Source organism: Chelonia mydas, chromosome 1 (assembly GCF_015237465.2).
Source record: "Chelonia mydas isolate rCheMyd1 chromosome 1, rCheMyd1.pri.v2, whole genome shotgun sequence".
Taxonomy (NCBI): Eukaryota; Metazoa; Chordata; order Testudines; family Cheloniidae; genus Chelonia; species Chelonia mydas.
Genome location: NC_057849.1, coordinates 182,433,981 through 182,452,119, shown reverse-complemented (window position 1 = coordinate 182,452,119; position 18,139 = coordinate 182,433,981). Strand labels below are relative to the sequence as shown.

The 18,139-nt window shown below is 49.0% G+C and overlaps 1 protein-coding gene across 3 annotated transcripts in view; it reads left to right on the top strand.

The window, feature by feature from the left end:
* The window catches only part of CD101 (CD101 molecule), a 30,326-nt gene extending 15,458 nt beyond the window's left edge, over window positions 1–14,868 (top strand). For 2 of the 3 annotated variants that reach the window (XM_037906487.2, XM_027820041.3), the window contains exons 7-10: window positions 8,032–8,445; window positions 9,048–9,440; window positions 9,829–10,236; window positions 12,096–14,868. In XM_037906487.2, the coding sequence (XP_037762415.1) occupies window positions 8,032–8,445; window positions 9,048–9,440; window positions 9,829–10,236; window positions 12,096–12,364 (1,484 nt within the window). In that variant the 3' untranslated portion in view covers window positions 12,365–14,868. The remainder of the gene's footprint in view (window positions 1–8,031; window positions 8,446–9,047; window positions 9,441–9,828; window positions 10,237–12,095) is intronic. The other variant, XM_043538427.1, reaches the window with a different exon arrangement.
* Window positions 14,869–18,139: the final 3,271 nt, after the last annotated feature.

Below are 18,139 nucleotides of genomic sequence, written 5' to 3'. Positions count from 1 at the left end.
TTATGCAGACATATCTTGGTCATGGAGCAGGAAGAGGCTTGGCTTGCTCTGTATGCCCCCAGGATGTTGTGTTCTTTCCTGGAAACTGCAGTACTGGAAAGATACTAAAGTTGAGCGGAGAACAACAAAAATGATCACGGGGATGGAGGGATTGATTGGAAAGCTAGCTGTGTACTGCTTTGGTAAGAAAGTCATCGGCTTATGATTCTATCTGGTGGACAAAAGTACCAGAGAGGATAGTACAGGGGCTTGGGGAAGGGAAATTAAGCTAGGCATAACGGAATGAAACTGAGTAACGGAAGAAGGAGACTGCAAATCAGGAAAAACTTTTACAATGAAACCTACTAGGCTAAATAATATTGTCAGGTGGGAGATGGGAGCCCCATTGTTTGGGACACTTTAAACGGAGACTGGGCAAAATCCCCTTGAAAACGAAGGCTAAGAAACCATCCTTCCTTTGCAGGAGGAGGCTAGATTATAAAACAAGAGATCACTTCCATATCTAATTTAGGCCCTGACAGTTCAGCATCCTACCTCCCTAGGGTTGCCCATACCCATTGCTTCAGAAGAAGTTTAAATCTACCCATAATGCACCTTAACACTCTACTGGAGAGAAGGATAAAGCTCCTTTCTAGCTCTTGCCCAAATGGATTCTTCCAGAACCCCGAGAGATGCCCTTCTGGTGCTGCTGCTGTGTGTGTGTGTGTCTGTCTGAGAGAGAGAGAGAGAGCAGGTAGGTTCTTTTGCATACTCCAGCTGTTCCCCAGCTTGTCAGAGCAGAAAGCGCATTGTCAGCAGACAGGGTTCAAAAACGAGACCGTCAATGGGAGATTCTGCTTAGTTAATTAAATTGAAATTGGTTCTGTTTTTGCATTCTCATCTTTCTATAGAGGGAAGCGGCCTGTCTGTTTTTTATAGTAATTGAACTTTAGCAATGTGGTGGTGAGAGACAGAAGCTTAAAGCAAAAGGGGTGCTTTAGCAAGCACTCTGCTGCCTCTTGGGGTTGATCTTTAGAGGAGTTGCAACAAAAATTCCTCTCATGGGAATCAAGTGTCCCTTGTTAATAGCAGGCTATGTGAGCAAATTCCCTGTGTGAGCTCTGCTGAACCCCCATCCGTTTCTCTGGAACATTTCCTGGGAGGAGACTGCCAAGCCACACACATTAAAGTGAGGTCCCCTCCCCCTCTCAGGCTGCTGTAATACTAGCTAGGACTAACAACCCATCCTGACTTTTTTTGGAAAGGTCCCAGTTTTCAATGAGTTCATCTTGAATCCCATGGGGCCGGATGGGCTGCATCCGAGGGTGCTCAAGGAGTTGGCGGATGTGATTGCAGAGCCATTGGTCATTATCTTTGAAAACTCACGGAGATCAGGGGAGGTCCTGGGCGACTGGAAAGGCTAATGTAGTGCCCATCTTTAAAAAAGGGAAGGAGGAGGATCCGGGGAACTACAGGCCAGTCAGCCTCACCTCAGTCCCTGGAAAAATCATGGAGCAGGTCCTCAAGGAATCAATTCTGAAGCACTTAGAGGAGAGGAAAGTGATCAGGAACAGTCAGCATGGATTCACCAAAGGAAAGGCATGCCAGAGAAATCTAATTGCCTTCTATAACGCGATAACTGGCTCTGTGGATGAGGGGAAAGCAGTGGATGTGTTATTCCTTGACTTTAGCAAAGCTTTTGATATGGTCTCCCACAGTATTCTTGCCAGCAAGTTAAAGAAGTATGGGCTGGATGAATGGTGGATAGAAAGCTGCCTAGATCATCGGGCTCAACGGGTAGTGATCAATGACTCCTTGTCTAGTTGGCAGCTGGTATCAAGCGGAGTGCCCCAAGGGTCGGTCCTGGGGCCGGTTTTGTTTAATATCTTCATTAATGATCTGGAGGATGGCGTGGACTGCACCCTCGGCAAGTTTGCAGATGACACTAAAATGGGAGGAGTGGTAGATACGCTGGAGGATAGGGATCGGATACAGAGGGACCAAGACAAATTAGAGGATTAGGCCAAAAGAAATTTGATGAGGTTCAACAAAGCCAAGTGCAGAGTTCTGCACTTAGGACGGAAGAATCCCATGCAGTGCTACAGACGAGGGACCGAATGGCTAGGCAGCAGTTCTGCAGAAAAGGACCTAGGGGTTACAGTGGACAAGAAGCTGGATATGAGTCAACAGTGTGCCCCTGTTGCCAAGAAGGCTAAGTATAAGTAGAGGCATTGCCAGCAGATTGAGGGATGTGATCGTTCCCCTCTATTTGACATTAGTGAGGCCTCATCTGGAGTACTGTGTCCGGTTTTGGGCCCCACACTGCAAGAAGGATGTGGAAAGCATCCAGCAGAGGGCAACAAAAATGATTAGGGGACTGGAACACATGACTTATGAGGAGATGCTGAGGGAACTGGGATTGTTTAGTCTGCAGAAGAGAAGAATGAGGGGGGATTTGATAGCTGCTTTCAACTACCTGAAAGGGGGTTCCAAAGAGGATGGATCTAGACTGTTCTCAGTGGTAGCAGATGACAGAAGAAGAACCAATGGTCTCAAGTTGCAGTGGGGGAGGTTTAGGTTGGATATTAGGAAAAACTTTTTCACTAGGAGGGTTGTGAAGCACTGGAATGCGTTACCTAGGGAGGTGGTGGAATCTCCTTCCTTTGAGGTTTTTTAAGGTTAGGCTTAATAAAGCCCAGGCTGGGATGATTTAGTTGGGGATTGATCTGCTCTGAGCAGAGGGTTGGACTAGATGACCTCCTGAGGTCCCTTCCAACCCTGATGTTCAATGATTGAGGCCACCATGCAGGTTAGCCTGAATCTGTGTTACAGTGTGATCCATCTTTTCCCTTCTTTCAGTTCAGATTATTGATCCTGCTATAGCTCTTTGTCTCCAAAGGACTCAGAGTGCGTTGCAAATTGTATTCAACAATCAATTTGCCACTACTGCAATAGCATCCACTCTGGTGTGGGTCACAGGCAGCTGTTTTACCATGCTCAAGGCTGCCATCTAGAGGAAGATTATTCCAAATGTCTGAAGCCCACAAGGAGTTTGAATCTCAGATGATGAGCCTACTCTTATGAGACCACAGCTATGGTGGCCATCGCAGGGGATTGAACCAGGGACTTTCAGTGCTAACCATGAGTTGTTATACATTGAGCTAAAAAGCCTGTCTCTCGAGCTGAGAATGGTATCTTCTGTGGATCAGACACAGAAGGGGACACGACACACTGACCAGCAGGATACAAAAGTCACAGCCTTTCAGGAAAAGAAATGAAGAAGAATAGTGTAACCCTTTGAAAGTGGGGTGGAAATAAATGGAATCAGAATGTGATTGTATAAATAGGCTAGGAGTCTGGAATTCATAGCCCTATTCTAATAAGGAAGCCTAGTATCTTTAATGACCACAAGTGATATCACGGCCTTTGCCTTTGTCTCATCTAAGAAATGGCTCACTATTCCTCTGAGATTAAGGCGATTAGCTCAGTATTGAACAGCACCCTCTATTAAGCCATCACACCACTTCCTCTGATATGCAGGTGTTCTCATGCCATTGACGGTGGCATAATTTTGAAAGCCCTATGGTTTGGGTCCTAGCTTCCTGAGGAAGCAACACCTTCCCTCTGCTCTGCCATAAGAGCTGAGATCCACTGGTGCTCAAGTCTAGATTTAAAAGCCTGCTGGCAAGGTATTCTCAGTGGATGCCTCTTAACCCTGGAATTTCCTTCCACTTTTAGTCAGACGGTGGCAGAGTCTGCGTTGGCCTTCAGGGCACAGAATAAGACTTCCGGATCTGGGCTGGGGGCAAGTGACATTTCAGTTATATTTAGCAGTTAGGTTCTGGGGTTGAATCCGTTTTAGGTTATGAAGAGTTAATCTATGCTGCATTAGATTTGTGCTAATACCCAGAGCTGGCTCTGATGGGTGCCATTTTAAGGATGGAGAAATAAACAAATGAAGTCAAATCCGAGTCCTGCCCATGCTCAGCTCTGCTTAGCCCATGGGATCTGATATGGAACAGTCAGAGGGGTGCATGGCAGCAGGACAGATGACTGAAGTGGGTGACCCTTGAGACAGAAATGCATTTGCTCCTCTTTGCTTCCTAGCCATTCTGTGCATTCACACAGGAGCAGCCCTAGCTATTGTGCTGGCCAGGGTGGAAAATGTTTTTTGGCAACTATGCCTCTTTCCTCTCCCTGCAATTCTCCCCCTCAGCAGTCGAGCCAAAAAAATCAGAGTTAAAATGGTCAGCCAGCCGGAGTGGAGCAAAAAATGCGGGGTGGGAGGAAGGCTAGTGGTATGGCACCCCCCTGGAAGTCAGTGCCCCCAGAGAAGCTGCCCTGCTTGCCTGCCCCTAGAACCGTCCCTGCGTTCACAGCCCAGCTTCAAAGCACAGATGTCATCTGCTGGGAAATACAGAGCAGCAAAGCATCCTGCCACCCCATTTAAAGCAGCTGTCTTTTTTCTTTCCATCGCCCCTTTGTGACTCTTGTCACAGTAGGACCCAAATCCTCGCTGCTGTTCTCACTCTGATGCAGCAGCCTGCAAAGAGTCGGGCTGCGGAACGTGCCTTTTCCACCTGCCTGAAACATTTATGAGGCTGATCCCCGTGTATTGCGTTTTCAATTTGAGAGCGACATGTTCTAATGTCTCCAGTGGGATTTGAGATGCGGGGGGGGGAGGGAGAGTGAGAAATAGAGAGTAAGACATAGAGTTGGGGGGGAAAGGGAGGACGCAGATGCATTGAATAGGGAAAGGAACACAGGGATAAAGGCGAGAGAGACTTGGCTAGCAGATGTGAGAGTGAGGCAAAGGCACCACTCAAGCCCCAAGAGGGGTTAGGGAGGCTATCTGCGTCGAGGAGCGGCAACGATGAGCTCTGAAGGGAGACACTCGTCTTTGGCCGGAGAATTGAGGGGCTGTAACACCTAGGTTTAGAAGGGGGAGGCACACAGTGGGGCTGGGGGGAATGTGAGGCTCTTGGGGGCACTGGCAGACGTGCAGAGGAACTCTCGGAGGGAAGGAAGAGGAGAAGGGGAAACATGAGGTGCTGGCATACGTGAGGGGCCCTCTGGAGACAAGGAATGTCCATAGGTTCTGAGAAGGAATAGGGGTACTGAGGGGATACCCAAAGGAAAGAGGAAATGTGGGGGGGCTCTGAATAGTGAGGGACCTCTAGGGAGAAGATAGGCTGTGGGGGACACCAGATGTAGAGAGGGATGTTAGAGGAGCCTTCAGGGCAGTGGGGAAGGAAGGGAGGAGGCAAAAAGCCTTGCTCCTGAGGAATAGGGGAAGGTGCCAAGCTCCCACATCTCCCAGTAACATCAGTGGGAGCTGAGGGGACACAGTACCTCACAGGATCAGAGCCATAATTCTTACCTCGTGAATTAATAGTTCCTTGATGCAACCGTTCCTGACTCTCACTGAAGTGCATGCATGTGTGTTTGTAAAATTGTCCTGTTCCCAGGGTGGCAGGATGTTGAATGCCATGCACCTCATCTACCTCTTCACAGGCAATTTCTTCTGCCTCTCCTGAGATCCCACTGACCATCATAGCTGGGATTAAAGACCCCAGAGCTAATTTCTGTCCTCCCCAGTCCTCTGTATGTTCAGTATATGGCAATGCCATTCAGTTCTCTCTGCCATGGTGGCCAGCAAAGAGAATAGTGTCCCAGTTGAATGCATAAGGGGGGGCCTCTAGGACAGGATGCAGGAACCATCTATATGGACAAAAGATTCTCCCTTGCCAGCTCCTCAATCCCACCCCAAAATGATGATCAGATCCCAACTCTAAGGCAACAACTCCCCAGTCCAACCCATCCAGCCCTGCAGCTTCTGGGATGGGATAGTTTTTCTATATCCTCAGCACCTGCTGTCTAAGAGGGTGAATGAGAGCCTGAAAAGGGAAAGAAGAGAAGGAGGAAAGTCCCCAAAGACGTGATCTCCCTGCTTCGTGGCTAGTCTCTCCATCTAAAATAAACGGGCCTTTAGAAAGCAGGATGTGGGGTATGTATGCATGGGGGATGGGAGGATTACGTGAGAGACCTGCATGTTCACATGCTTTTTATTGCTTTCCCAATCGATTTAGCAACAGGTGATGCAATCGGAACTAAGCCCCATAAACAGAGACTGCATTAGCAGGATACACCTCAGTATCATTCCAATGGGAGATGGTTGCAGAATTGAAGAGGGATTAGGATGTTTCTTTTGTTGGCACTAGAGCCATTCAGCACTTAATTGAACAATTACCAGGTATAATGACTAGGGACATTCAGAAACACATTACCACATTTCTAGTTATTAACCAAGGCAGACAGATGAGGCAGGAAGTGTTAGTGAAACCCACGCAGACTCTTTAGTTTGTCTGAGATGAAAGGACCTCATTGTTCATTTTCCAAAGCTGCACTTTTGTGTTAATTCATCTTCTCCTCCCTGCCCCATTGCTTCACCGAAGAGGACTGGCACCAGTGGGATCTTCATTCCCGGTTTGTCCCCCTCCATTATCAGCTCGTGCATCAATCCCATGCCAGTAATGCTGCTTGGAGGGCCCACCTACTGCTGTGTGAAGGGAGTAAACCTCAAGAAGGCAGATGAATTGTTTGGGATGGTACACAGGGGTCTGACTAGAAGTAATGGGATTAACTGGCTGGGGAAATTTTCAGACAGTGAGATAGCAGAACAGTCTCCCAAGGGAAGGACTGGAAGCCCCGTCGCTTGAGAAAATTTAAAACTAAACTGTATTGGCGTTATTAAAGTATGGGAAATATGCCTGGAAAGGAACAATCCTGCCTGGGCAGGGAGTTGGCTGGGTGACTGTAACAGGGTGACCGTCCCCTTAAGGGTAGTAGGGCCTGTAGTGGTCAGTCAACACCTCTTCAGTGGTGTGACCCTTAAGTTCTGGGACTTTGCCTTCCCTAGGTCTTCATCCACTCTACAGAGCTAGCTGTTGGGAGAAGGAAAATGGTCCCGGGACGATAGTTAAGGCTTGGGGAAAACCCAGGCTGTCATTTTTTAAGGGCCTAGGACCAGGAGCCTTACAGAGTGGGCGAGGCAGGGCTCTGTGCTTTCCCAGTGAATTGGGACGCGCTCTGGGAAGAGGATTGTATATGTTCGGTTTCTACCAGGGGCAGAAGGTAGTGCCTGCTGAACTCTCCTAGCCTGCGGGGGGAGGGACTGACTGGGGGAAGGGCCAGCTGGAGGGGAAGCTGGCTGTGGTGCTACAGCTGGCCTAAATTATAACTCTAGCTCCTGTGTTAAGGAGAGAGAGAGTCTGAAGTATAAGCCAGCTCTGGGAAGAGGGTGAGAGCCTCCTGAGCAGGGAAGAAAACTGGCCCCAGGACTCATGGGCCCAGAGTGGCTGTGAACTTCAGCAACTAAAGAAGTTACCCTCTGTAGAATGAGTTAATAAACTAGCCCCCACAAAGGTGGTATATGTTTGAACTCCTGTGGTCTGGATAACTGACTGATCTGGTCTGAAAGAACAGAGGCAGGGTGCTGCGGAGCCACACTTGGCCAGCAGGAGGTGCTGCAAGTCAGGCAAGTCCTTTGACAGTGACCATGGAGTTCTTCTATCTCTGACTCTGTGATTCTCACTGGTGCATTCCTTTAGCCCTGGTGGTCGGATGGGTAGGTCTGTGCAGATTGGTTTGCTGTAGGATTGCTCCTGAGTGCTTGAACGTGTGTGCGCAGGCTTGTTCTTGTAGGGTTGCTTGTGAAGGCTGAGTTGGACACACATCTTGTTATTGTAGGATTGCTCATGGGGGCTCTGCAAAGGAAAAACATGTCCAAAGATTTTTTTTTAATTACCGAAACATTGCAAGGACTCCTAAAAGAAAGGAGATTGAAATTGGGGCCGGGCATCCTTCAGAATGCGGGGTTTCTAACACCTGAACAGAACCTTTTATGTGTAATTTCAGACTTGTTCCCTCCAGCTTCTCTTCTCCTAAGGCTTCGTAAGCCATCATTTCAAGAAATCTATCCCTTTCCTGCTGGTGTTCTAGTACTGGTAGCTACCATAGTAAATTCTTCTTTTTTTTTTCCTGTTGATTTAGAGAGCAAGCTAAGAGTAAACACAGAAGATAGATCCCTGGAGATCTCTGGTGGCGCAGACACAGAAATCGAATGCAGAGTCACATCACTGACCCAGGGGGATTCTCAGTTAGCCATTACCTGGTACTTCTTACCGCCTTCTCCAGCTGATGCTCCCCCACTGCAAATCGTGAGGGCCAACTATAGCAATATCCTGGACTACGGTTCAGAGTTCAGCTCTGCTATACAGAAATCGAAATTCCACAGTGAGAGGGTCTCCAGCAACCTGTTCTGGCTGCGTATTCAGTCTGTGAATCATGGTGACCGTGGCAGGTACTACTGCCTGGTAGAGGAGTGGCTGTGGTCACCAGACCGTGGCTGGTACAAACTTGGAAAGAAGGAATCAGGAAAGACCATGCTGGAGTTCAAGGTTTCAGGTAACTATGCTGTCCTAGAAGGGATCCTTTATCACAGCATGGATGTCCGTAAGAAGCAAAGGCTGGATCTCCAGCTGCACTGAGCTCATGCTAGACACAGCTGTGGTGGAAGGCCTTCCTTGATCAATTATGCAGGCTGGAATGGTCCCTTAGGGATTGCTTCTTCCAACCCCCATCTTGTCCTCTCCCTGGCCTGGCGCGTCCTGCAGCCCGGAGCCCTGAGTGAGTGATTAGGAAGCCTCTGAATACTGTGGTGCGGGGGTCACCTGCCCAAGTGAGCCGGTGGGGCTGTGGAGGCAGGGGCTAGAGCCCTGACTGAGCCGTAAGGGTGGGAGTTAGGACTTGCGGTAGAAGGAGCCCCGAGCGCCTCACACAGGAGCCAGTCATATGACTTCCCATCAACCCTGAAAAGAATGTGATTCCAGTTCTTAAACAGGGGCCCTTTAACAGGCCATCCACACTGACCCCCTGCCCTCCCACCCCCCCCCCCACACATACTGTATGGAGAGTCAGATCAGCCTCGAACAAGCCTGTGTGTGTCTCTTTGTGCTGTGGAACACAGTCCCTAAGTGAAGGCCTCTTCCCCTTGCCTCCCACACCAGAAAACAAACTCCATGTTGAAAAAACAAACCACAACATCACAGCCACTGAGAACGAGGACGTGACCATGAGCTGCCTCCTGCAGGGCCCTTCCCAACCGGCCTCTCTCTTCTCTGCCATCTGGTTCCATGGTTTGGAGCACTCTGGGATGAAAACCCTGGTGAAAGTGCACATCAACGGCATGGTGGAGTATGCTGACGAGGAGATGGTGGGGAGGCTGCACCTTCGCCGCCCATCCTTCGGTGACTTCAGCCTGATACTGCGGAGCGTGGAGCCGGGCGACGCAGGGCTGTACTGCTGCCAGGTGCAGGAGTGGCAGCAGGACAGCAGTGGCACTTGGGTTCAACGGGCGTCGGAAGTGTCGGGGTACACGAGGCTCACTGCGCTGCCTCCAGGTAACGCTCCCGGGCCATTCCCAGTTCCCCTGCATATGACGTTGCCCATCTCCAGCAAACATCTGCTGTGTCTCTGCAATGTTCCCATGCAGCCAGGGTCGAGGGGCACTGCAGGGTCTGGAAAGGGGAGCACAGCTGGAATAGCAGAGATGACTGCAAGTTAGGGTTCAGCTGCGCTGTCAGTTGCAGGAATAGCCTGCTGCAGGGAAGGGAGGCAGAGCTATGTTGGGGAGGGAGGGCCAGAAGTGCATGGAGTGCTGCTGGTTGGTATGCAGGGAATAGAAAAGAAGGGAGGAGTGCCTGCCAGCAGAAAATATACCTCACGATGCTTTTGTTCAACAACCACCCAGTTCCCTGAAGCCTCTCTTCTCTCTCCTTGTGGTGATAGCTGGTGACCTGCAGGTGCAGGTTGCAAGCTCAGCAGCTGTGCTGCAAGAGAACCAGGGGGACCTCCACCTAGACTGCAACTTCATCTTGGGATCGCCCGGCACCAGCGGCACCGCCTTCTCCGTCACCTGGTGGAGAATGACCGGGGGAGGCAGAGAAGAGTTATTTAGTGTGAAACACAGCTCTGTGTTTCAGTACGGCCCTGCCACCACCAGCACTGTCAGGAACCGGCTGCGGTTTGAGAGGCCTGGGGAGCTGCAGTACAGATTGACGCTGCTGAGGCCTGAGGCGTCTGACAGCGGGGACTATCAGTGCCATGGGGAGATGTGGGTGTTCAGCCCTGGGCGCGGCTGGTATCAGAGGAGTGTAAGGCACTCAGGGAACATCACTGTGCTGATTCTTCCAGCAGGTAACCAATGAGCAACTTTCTAAGTCCTTCCAAAACCTCTCCCTTGCCTCCAGCCCTGCAGGGGAAGGAGTGAAGATGGGGCCCAAACCAAACCCCGGAACGGAATGTTTTGGAATTTACTAAGGGGGGATCCGAACTCAGTCCCACAGCTGTCCCTTAGCTCTCTAGTGGGCCAGACCCAGGAGCTGGGTACCTCAAACTCTGGAGGGGAGGGGGTTTTGGGGTTTGGCCTGCAAGGTGCTGAGCACTGACTCCGATCCAGCAAAACACTTAAGCACATGCTGAGCTTTAAGCATGTGAACAACCCCACTGACTTCCAAAGAACTATTCTTGTGCTTAAGTGCTTTGCTGGATTGGGACCGAGCACTCAATGCCTTGTGAGATCAAGCCCTCACAGTCCTAACCTGAATCTTGGAGCTTGAACCTGTGTTCTCATTAGGCTTAGTTTTTTTGGAAAAACTCAGAAAAACCAGGGCTTTCATTCAGCTTGGATAAACTCTTGGATGGTCATCCGAATCTCTAGAGATTGCAGAAAGCCCCTGGAAATCCTCTGGGAATAGGCTTTCTTGGTGATGCTTCCAGTCCTGTTTGTTTCCAGGGGGGCCAACTATGAGAACAACCTTCCTTTGGGGGGTAAACTGGGGTGTGTTGAAGGCCTGGACAAAATTCGGAAATGCAGAGGGATTCTGCAGCAATGAAACTGAATAAACAGAACCAAAGATTTCAAACTTATTTAGTGTGTTTAGGGAGGTGCTGAAGATTTGTCATCACCCATCTGCGGTTAGGATCTCAGTCATCCTCGTAACTGGATGCTAGCTTTCTGTTGTACTGGGATGTTTCTTTCACTAGCTGTTCCTTTGTGTGGATTATTTATTAACCCTCGTTGTTGTTGCTGAGTGAAATAGTAATTGCTGAAAATTTCCCATGGAATTTGCATATATATTTTTGCCAAGTAGTTTTGCATCCTTGGTGTTTTGATTTCCATAAAATTCCAGGAGACTGGATGTTTTTCACAGTGAAGCACACAAACTTGGAAGTGCCACTCACTCGAAAAATATGTGTGTCCTGGTGAGGATGCATCCCACAGGATTTGTGATCTAGAGGAATGATATCTTAAATTCTCGACCCTCTGCTAACACTCCTTGGCCTGAAGAATTCTTATATAGTACTTTTACTTTTATGGGGTAGGGTAAATTCCTCCCATTTTACAGATGGGAGAATTGAGCCTCAGAGTGATGAAGTGACTTTCCCAGTGAAACACAGAAAGTCAGTGTCAGCACCAAGACTAGACATCAGGTTGCTTGACTCCTAGGTCCTGCCTAACTCTCTAGACCACATTGGCTTCCAGGCTAGTCACTTCCTGAACAATCCTAGATCAAAAAACCAACACGTACAGCCCCAAACTCATGAACAACCCTATAGCAGCATGCCTGGGTGTTTATGGGATAAAGGGGAAAATTAAAGGAAACAAACAAAGATACCAGGAATACACCAAGGGACCATTCTGACCGTCTGTGCTAAAGCAGGCCAGAGATGACGTTTCTATGGCCTGTGTTATGCAGATCGTTGGAAACTGCTGATTTGCCAAACCTGAAAGTTTATTGTGAAGGGTGTGGGAGGGAAAGAGAGACTCACACAATTGGTTGAGCTGGGATGTGGGAGACCTACATTCAAGCCCCTGCTCTGAATAAGGAAAAACATGGACATGAATGTAGTTCTCCCATGTCTTGTGCATTCCAGGTGAGTGCCATAACCACTGGGCTGTTAGCTATAATCCCCCATTAGTGCTATGAATATTGAACAGCAGGAGGAGTAAGTACAATTAGCTGCTGTGTTCAATTGTTTTCTGTTTTTTGCAGAGTCAACAATTTCTTCCAGGGTCTGTTCGTCTCCGTCACTGCTCCACTTCATCCTAATCTACCCCCTGATTCTGTTCCTTGGCCTGATAGCTGCTTTCCTCTACTTGTATTTCAAGAACAGGCAGACCCACAAAGAATCGATCTATCAAAGGAAAGGAAAAGAGCTGTGGGTGGATTTGAAAGGGGCTGGAGATGTTGAGCCCACTTATTCTGACCACAGTAATCTGGAGGAAGAGATGAATAAGCTGAAGGAGGAAAAAATGGACTGAATGCTGAGGTGGCATGCAGGGGGAAAGGGACTGTGTGCTGCTGTTCAGTATCATATGCTCTGAACCTTGAAAATTTGCATTTTCCTTCAGTCACCTTAATGTAGCAAAGTAAGAAAGTGATAGGAGACAGATTGGATGGCTAAGGTAATTGGGACTGGAGCTTTCTTGCCTCTCTACTTGCATAGGTGCTTATGTGACTCTCCTCCCATAATGGTAGTTTCTGTGGCCTTCATAATATTAATCAATTTATCCTTACAAAAGCCCTGTGAAAAAGGAAGGTACGATGCCCATTTTACAGATGGAGCCTTGAGACAGTGAGAGATCAAGGCTGAGATTTCAAAGGGACTTGGACATCTAATTCCTGTTAACTTTAATGGGAATAAGGCATCTAAATTCGAGATTCGACTTTGAAAATCTCAGCCTAAGGGACTTGACCAAGGTCCAACAGGAGGTCTGTAGTAGAGCTGCGACCTGAACTCACATCTTCCAAGTCCTAGTCCAGTGCCTTAGCCACCAGACCAATTTTCATCTTACGTTGGCTGGCTCTAGTGCAGTGGTCAGTGGCTAGGGGCCAAAAGTCATTACCAACTACTTACGCTTGAATGGTCTATGAGAGATGAGTTGGTGGGTCTTAATCCAGTTCTCAGGGGAAAGGAGTCCTCGCATCAATAATCACAGCTCCAGCTGCCACCAGTTGGCCTCCTTGTTGGCAGTCGTATCTGAGTGGGCCCTGGAGCCTGGACTCCCCTCCCCTTTCAGAGAGTGGTCCCTTCAGGGCAGGAGGGAGGCACAGTGGCAGAACAGTGTGTGTGTGTAGGGGGGAAATCTAGAGTCGCTCCTATTGCTGGGCCTCTGCAGTGCGTAAGTAGAGGCCTTCACTCTCCAACGCTGTCCATCTAGTGTATTTCACCAGCATTAAATTCACTCCAAAAACATAAATGTAAAAATCCCCTCTATTTCCCATTCCATTCCACCTCACCCACTGGAACACCTCTGTCCAATGCATGCTATGAATACCCCTCTTTCCGCTAGCCGCTCAGTGCAAAACGACCTGAGTGCCCTGCCCCATCTGCTAATTAAAACTCCAGTTGTACCAGCTCTGGCCCGGAACAGAGCTGATAGGCTCTATATTAGGTGAGGGCTGGCTGAGACTGAAAAGATGTCCATGTGGAAAACACCCAGCACCTTGGAAAGGTGTCCAAGAAAAGGTCTTACTGTCCCAGCAAGGGAGTTATATGGAGCTGGGGATCACAGAAAGAAACCACAGCTGCCAGGCTAGCTCTGTGTCACTCATGTAATCACTTTGCTGTGCCAGACTTTCTGTTTCCATCCTTTTATTGGTTGACTCTGGAGAAAGCTGCATATAACTCCCCATGGCTGGCAGGATGGCTGGGATGATGCAGCACCTTTCAGCAATGACTTCAGCAAAATTAATCTCCAGTTCTTTCAATGCAATGCACTGTATGTGTCCAGACTAGCCTGTAAGCTGCTTAGGGCAGGGGCTGAGCACATAATTAATACATAAGTGGCAAATCGGGAGATCCTGGAGCTATCTGGCAATGTTTTAACTGTGATTCTGCTACCACATGGCTACTCCCACCAGGCTACACTGGTTATTTGGACAGCAGCATTCAGAGCCAGTCAGGCATGCCTCAGAGCCCTGCAGCACAAGAAAGTGAGGGATCCCAGAGGTTCTAACCTAAATATAGAGAATGTCTGTCTGCTCTTTACACCAAATGGACAGATGGACCCGCAGAACTACAGTCTTGGAACACTGCCCGCGTATATGTGATCGCTGATTTCTCATTCTCCTGCAATATCACCTGTGCCCTGATTCCCCACAGTTAGTGTTAATTCTTATTAAAAGTGAACAAACAGGGTTTTATTATATTTGCCTTACAATTACATTTTTCACACCATACACTCAAATCAGCATTAAAACCAAATAAGGACCGGCTGGCTCAGAGGACCGGTACAAATGGAATATGGAGCCTTTTTTCTCTAGGTTGCTGGCTCCAATCCAGATCCATTTGGTCTTGACTGAAAGTCTCTGCCATCTGATTTGTCTTATGAAATGTGTGTGTGTGAGAGAGAGCTTTCAGCCCAATCGTTAGTGGAGAAGTGCATCCGCTTCCCAAACCCCTCATCACAATTTGCATTAACTTTGGTTGGTACTGGGCCATGGTCCCAGTGGACTAGGCACATTAGCAGGAGCTTGTACTGGGTGTGGCTTGCCCTGCTGCTACACGTGCTAATACCTATGTTATAGACAAACCGGTTCCGATCTCCAGTTTCTGAATGGAGCGACGTGAGGGCGTTAGAGGCCCAGTGACCGCTGGGCTTGTTGCATTCTTACTGGTATTTAAATAGCAGATCCTAACATCCCATTGGCACAGTAGCTTCCTGGAGAATTCCACAGTCAGGCCGGGTGGGCTTCTTTGCTGTGGTCCGATGTTTGTTGAAAATGTTTTGAAATCTGCTAAAATAAAACTGATTGCACCTGGTATATCCGTGTTTATTCCAGTGGGGGGAATTATTCCCTTCTTATTGCCGCCTCGCCTTTGCCTGACTAGCTACAGGCCGACCCTCACAGCACTTCCTTCATCCCTGGGTTGGGAGGCTTAATTAAAGCTTGTAAAGTGCTCTGAGAGCCTTGATTAGATGGGGCTAGAGAAGCACAACACCTTGCTGTTTGAATTTCCTGGTTTTGCTGCGTTTTAGCCAAACCTTTGACTTTATTTTAACAAATTTGATTTTCTTCCGTGGGTGAACTGACCTATCATTCCTAAAAACCTCCAAAACTTCCCTGTTTTTAAAGAGACCATTTTGCCCAGCACTGTCTGAGAAGGAAAGAGACAGAGGGCTGCCAGAACCCTACTTAGCACAGGAATGGAAATGGGGGAGGAGCCAACTTTGTGCATCCCCCTGTTCTGGCCCCTGGTGTAACTTAGACTAGCCTCCAGGCTTCTCTCACTTATGTTGAGCTGCACCTGCCCCCTAGGGAGCATTGCAGCAACTAAGAATAATCAAGAAAGTGTAACAGTGCTTCTGCCCCTCCATGCTTTCTGTCCCACCTTGGGAATTCCCTGGGCTAGGGATGTAACACGGTGGGCCGATCTACTGCCTTTATGGCCCTTTTACACCATAAAGCAGCAAAGCGGTGGGGATGTTAGAGGGCAATGGAGAGTGCGGCCAAAACAAATCAGTGAGCTGTTAGTCAGGTTTGTGAAAGCTGCCAGAGAAATACACTCACTTCCCATCTTGCTCTGATGAGCTTATCTCTCGACTTGCCTGTCGGCACAAAAAAGAAGAAATCAAGGGAAGGTTTTCTTCAGTGAGCAATTCCCTGTTTTCCAAGCTCTCTTTCATGGGGTGTGAGGAAGAGGGCGTGGATGTCCGAGGAAGCAAGGTGGAAATGGTAGTGGGAAGGAGAGAGCCAGTTTGAATCAAACAACCAGACCCAGCCCTTCAGCTGTCAGCCCTGAAGTTCAGCTAGCGATTTGCAAGCTGCGTTCCCTTGTTGCAGTTGTTAGTGGCAAGCTGGCTTTGGAGAGAAGCAGAAATGCTACAATGGAGATCAGCTTTACATGCTGCCACCCCAATGGCTCTTTCTCGGGGTGGGGCAGATGATTGCGGAGGGTGAGAAAGGAGCTGTGGGGCATGGGGTGCCCTGGACTGCAAAGCTGAGGAGGTAGATGGGCAGGGTTATGCTCTCAGCAGGGGCAGCACTGGGTGCAGTTTGCCATGTTGGTGAGTTGGTAGGCAAGTAGTGCATCCTGGAGCTGATAGATCAGTATTTGCTTCCCTGCCATACAGAGCGGGCACTAGGCATAATTTCTAAACAATTGCTTAGGGCCTTAAGCAGCTCAAGGCCCACCCCCCCCCCGTTCACTTTTTATTATAAGAACTTCCCTGTTTTAGTATGGGGGGGAGGCAAAATATTCCTGCTTAGGGCCCCCCCGTGGGCTAGCACCAGTACTGCTGCCATATTCAGGAAACAGTGAAAACATCACCAGCATGCTTCCTGACAGTGCCAAATCCAGGGCTGTTGGAAAAGCTGCTGAACCTTCAGGTACTTCTCAGAAACAGCCGAGGGGGTTTCCTATTGCCCACCTTGTAGTGTGTCCCTCTGGGCCTGTCTCAGCTCCTAGGCCAAGTATGGTCTCTTGGTTCCTTTCCATCAGCTCTCCAGGTATTTTGAAATAGGGTTTGTTTTCGTTCCTGTGATGAAATGTTTTAAACTGCAGATAAAGTGTCACAAACAAGGGCATGTTTTCGAGTTTGCTTTGGTCTTACTCAGACTTTCAACATCCTGGGCTTGGTTTCCTCAGCCCCCGCTGGTCTGTCGTTCAGGGAGTCCTTCCATTTATTAGACCTTGGAGCACCAAGGCAAGTAGATTCTTTCCTGAGACTCCAACGCTCTCTTGGCCACCAAGCAAGTGCCTCAACCCCTCGCAAAGGCTGATCCCTTCCTCCCTGCTGCTGGAGGAGAATTGGAAAGAACCTATTTCAACTCTCTGTCACTTCCCCCTACGAATCCGCCTGATGTTCTTGTTTTTCCTCTGATCAGGGCCCCGTTGCACTGGGCACTCTATGCACATGCAGTTACAGGACAGTCTCTGCCCCTGCGAGCTCACAATCTAGGTTATGACACAATGTAACCGGTGGACACAAACAGGGTAGGAGGGGAGAAGATGCAGTGACAGGAAGGTACCCTAGTGTTTGCACAACACGCAGGAGGTCCTAGCTCACCACCCACCTAGCCAGGGTCAGTTCTGCCTGGCTTACCTCCCACTGCTGGTTTTCAGGCTGATGGTCAGGTGGAGCGTCAACAACACAGAGGTCAGGAGACCATGCCTGTGGGGCTCAAGGAACACTGTCTAGTCATGAACAGGCCACAGCCACAAGTGTGACAGTCTAAGACGGCTAAGCGAGCTGCAAATAACTGCCCTGTGGCTGTGCTCAGGCTCCCACGCTGTCAGTGATGTTGCTGGCCATGTGTCTTATTCCAATAAATAATCTCCCATAGTGCACAGGGGGCTAACTGGAGCCTATTGGCTAGAAATGCCTGCCAGTGGATGAGGTGGTGATAGTGTTGCACCTCGGCAGAGAGGGCTGAGAAGTGCTCCTGAGCAGAGAGAAGTTATTTCGGGAAGCTGGTAACATAGAGCTCTGGGTCTCTCCCTGCGAACCTGTCTCTCTGAGATGAATAAAAGGCAGGTGAACAGGGCAAAGAAATCCTGATGGGAGCATTGTGACGTTTCAATACACACTAGCGCTGGTCTCTGGAAAACTGAGGGAAAGGGGTATTTTTGTCTCCTACCCCTTTGATTGATTTTCCTGTTACAGCCCTGAGAATACTAATCCACAGCTCCTTATCTTCCCTCCCCACAGCAAGCTCTCCTAGCTTCCCCTCCGAGGCTGCTGAGTGCCCCCTCTTGACCAAAGACCTAGGCTCCTTTCCAGCTGGTAGTTCTCCAGACCCGCCCTGAAAGCAGCCCTGATGCAGGTATACCGGCTCCCACTGGTCCAACAGGTAACGCTGCTGGTGGTACTAGTTGCTCTTGTGGCTCACAGGTGGCGAAGACGGGGTTTGGAAGTGCCCAAATAACTGGGTGCATTTTGATCAGCTGCTAGCCTCCTGCATTCCCAATAGATTAGGGCGAGCACATTGGCAGTCAAAGAAGTGATGCGTTTCTGAGGTTTGATATTCATGTCCATCCAGGCTGAGAACATGATTTGATCTTTCCTTATATGCCAGCTTGGTAATGACAG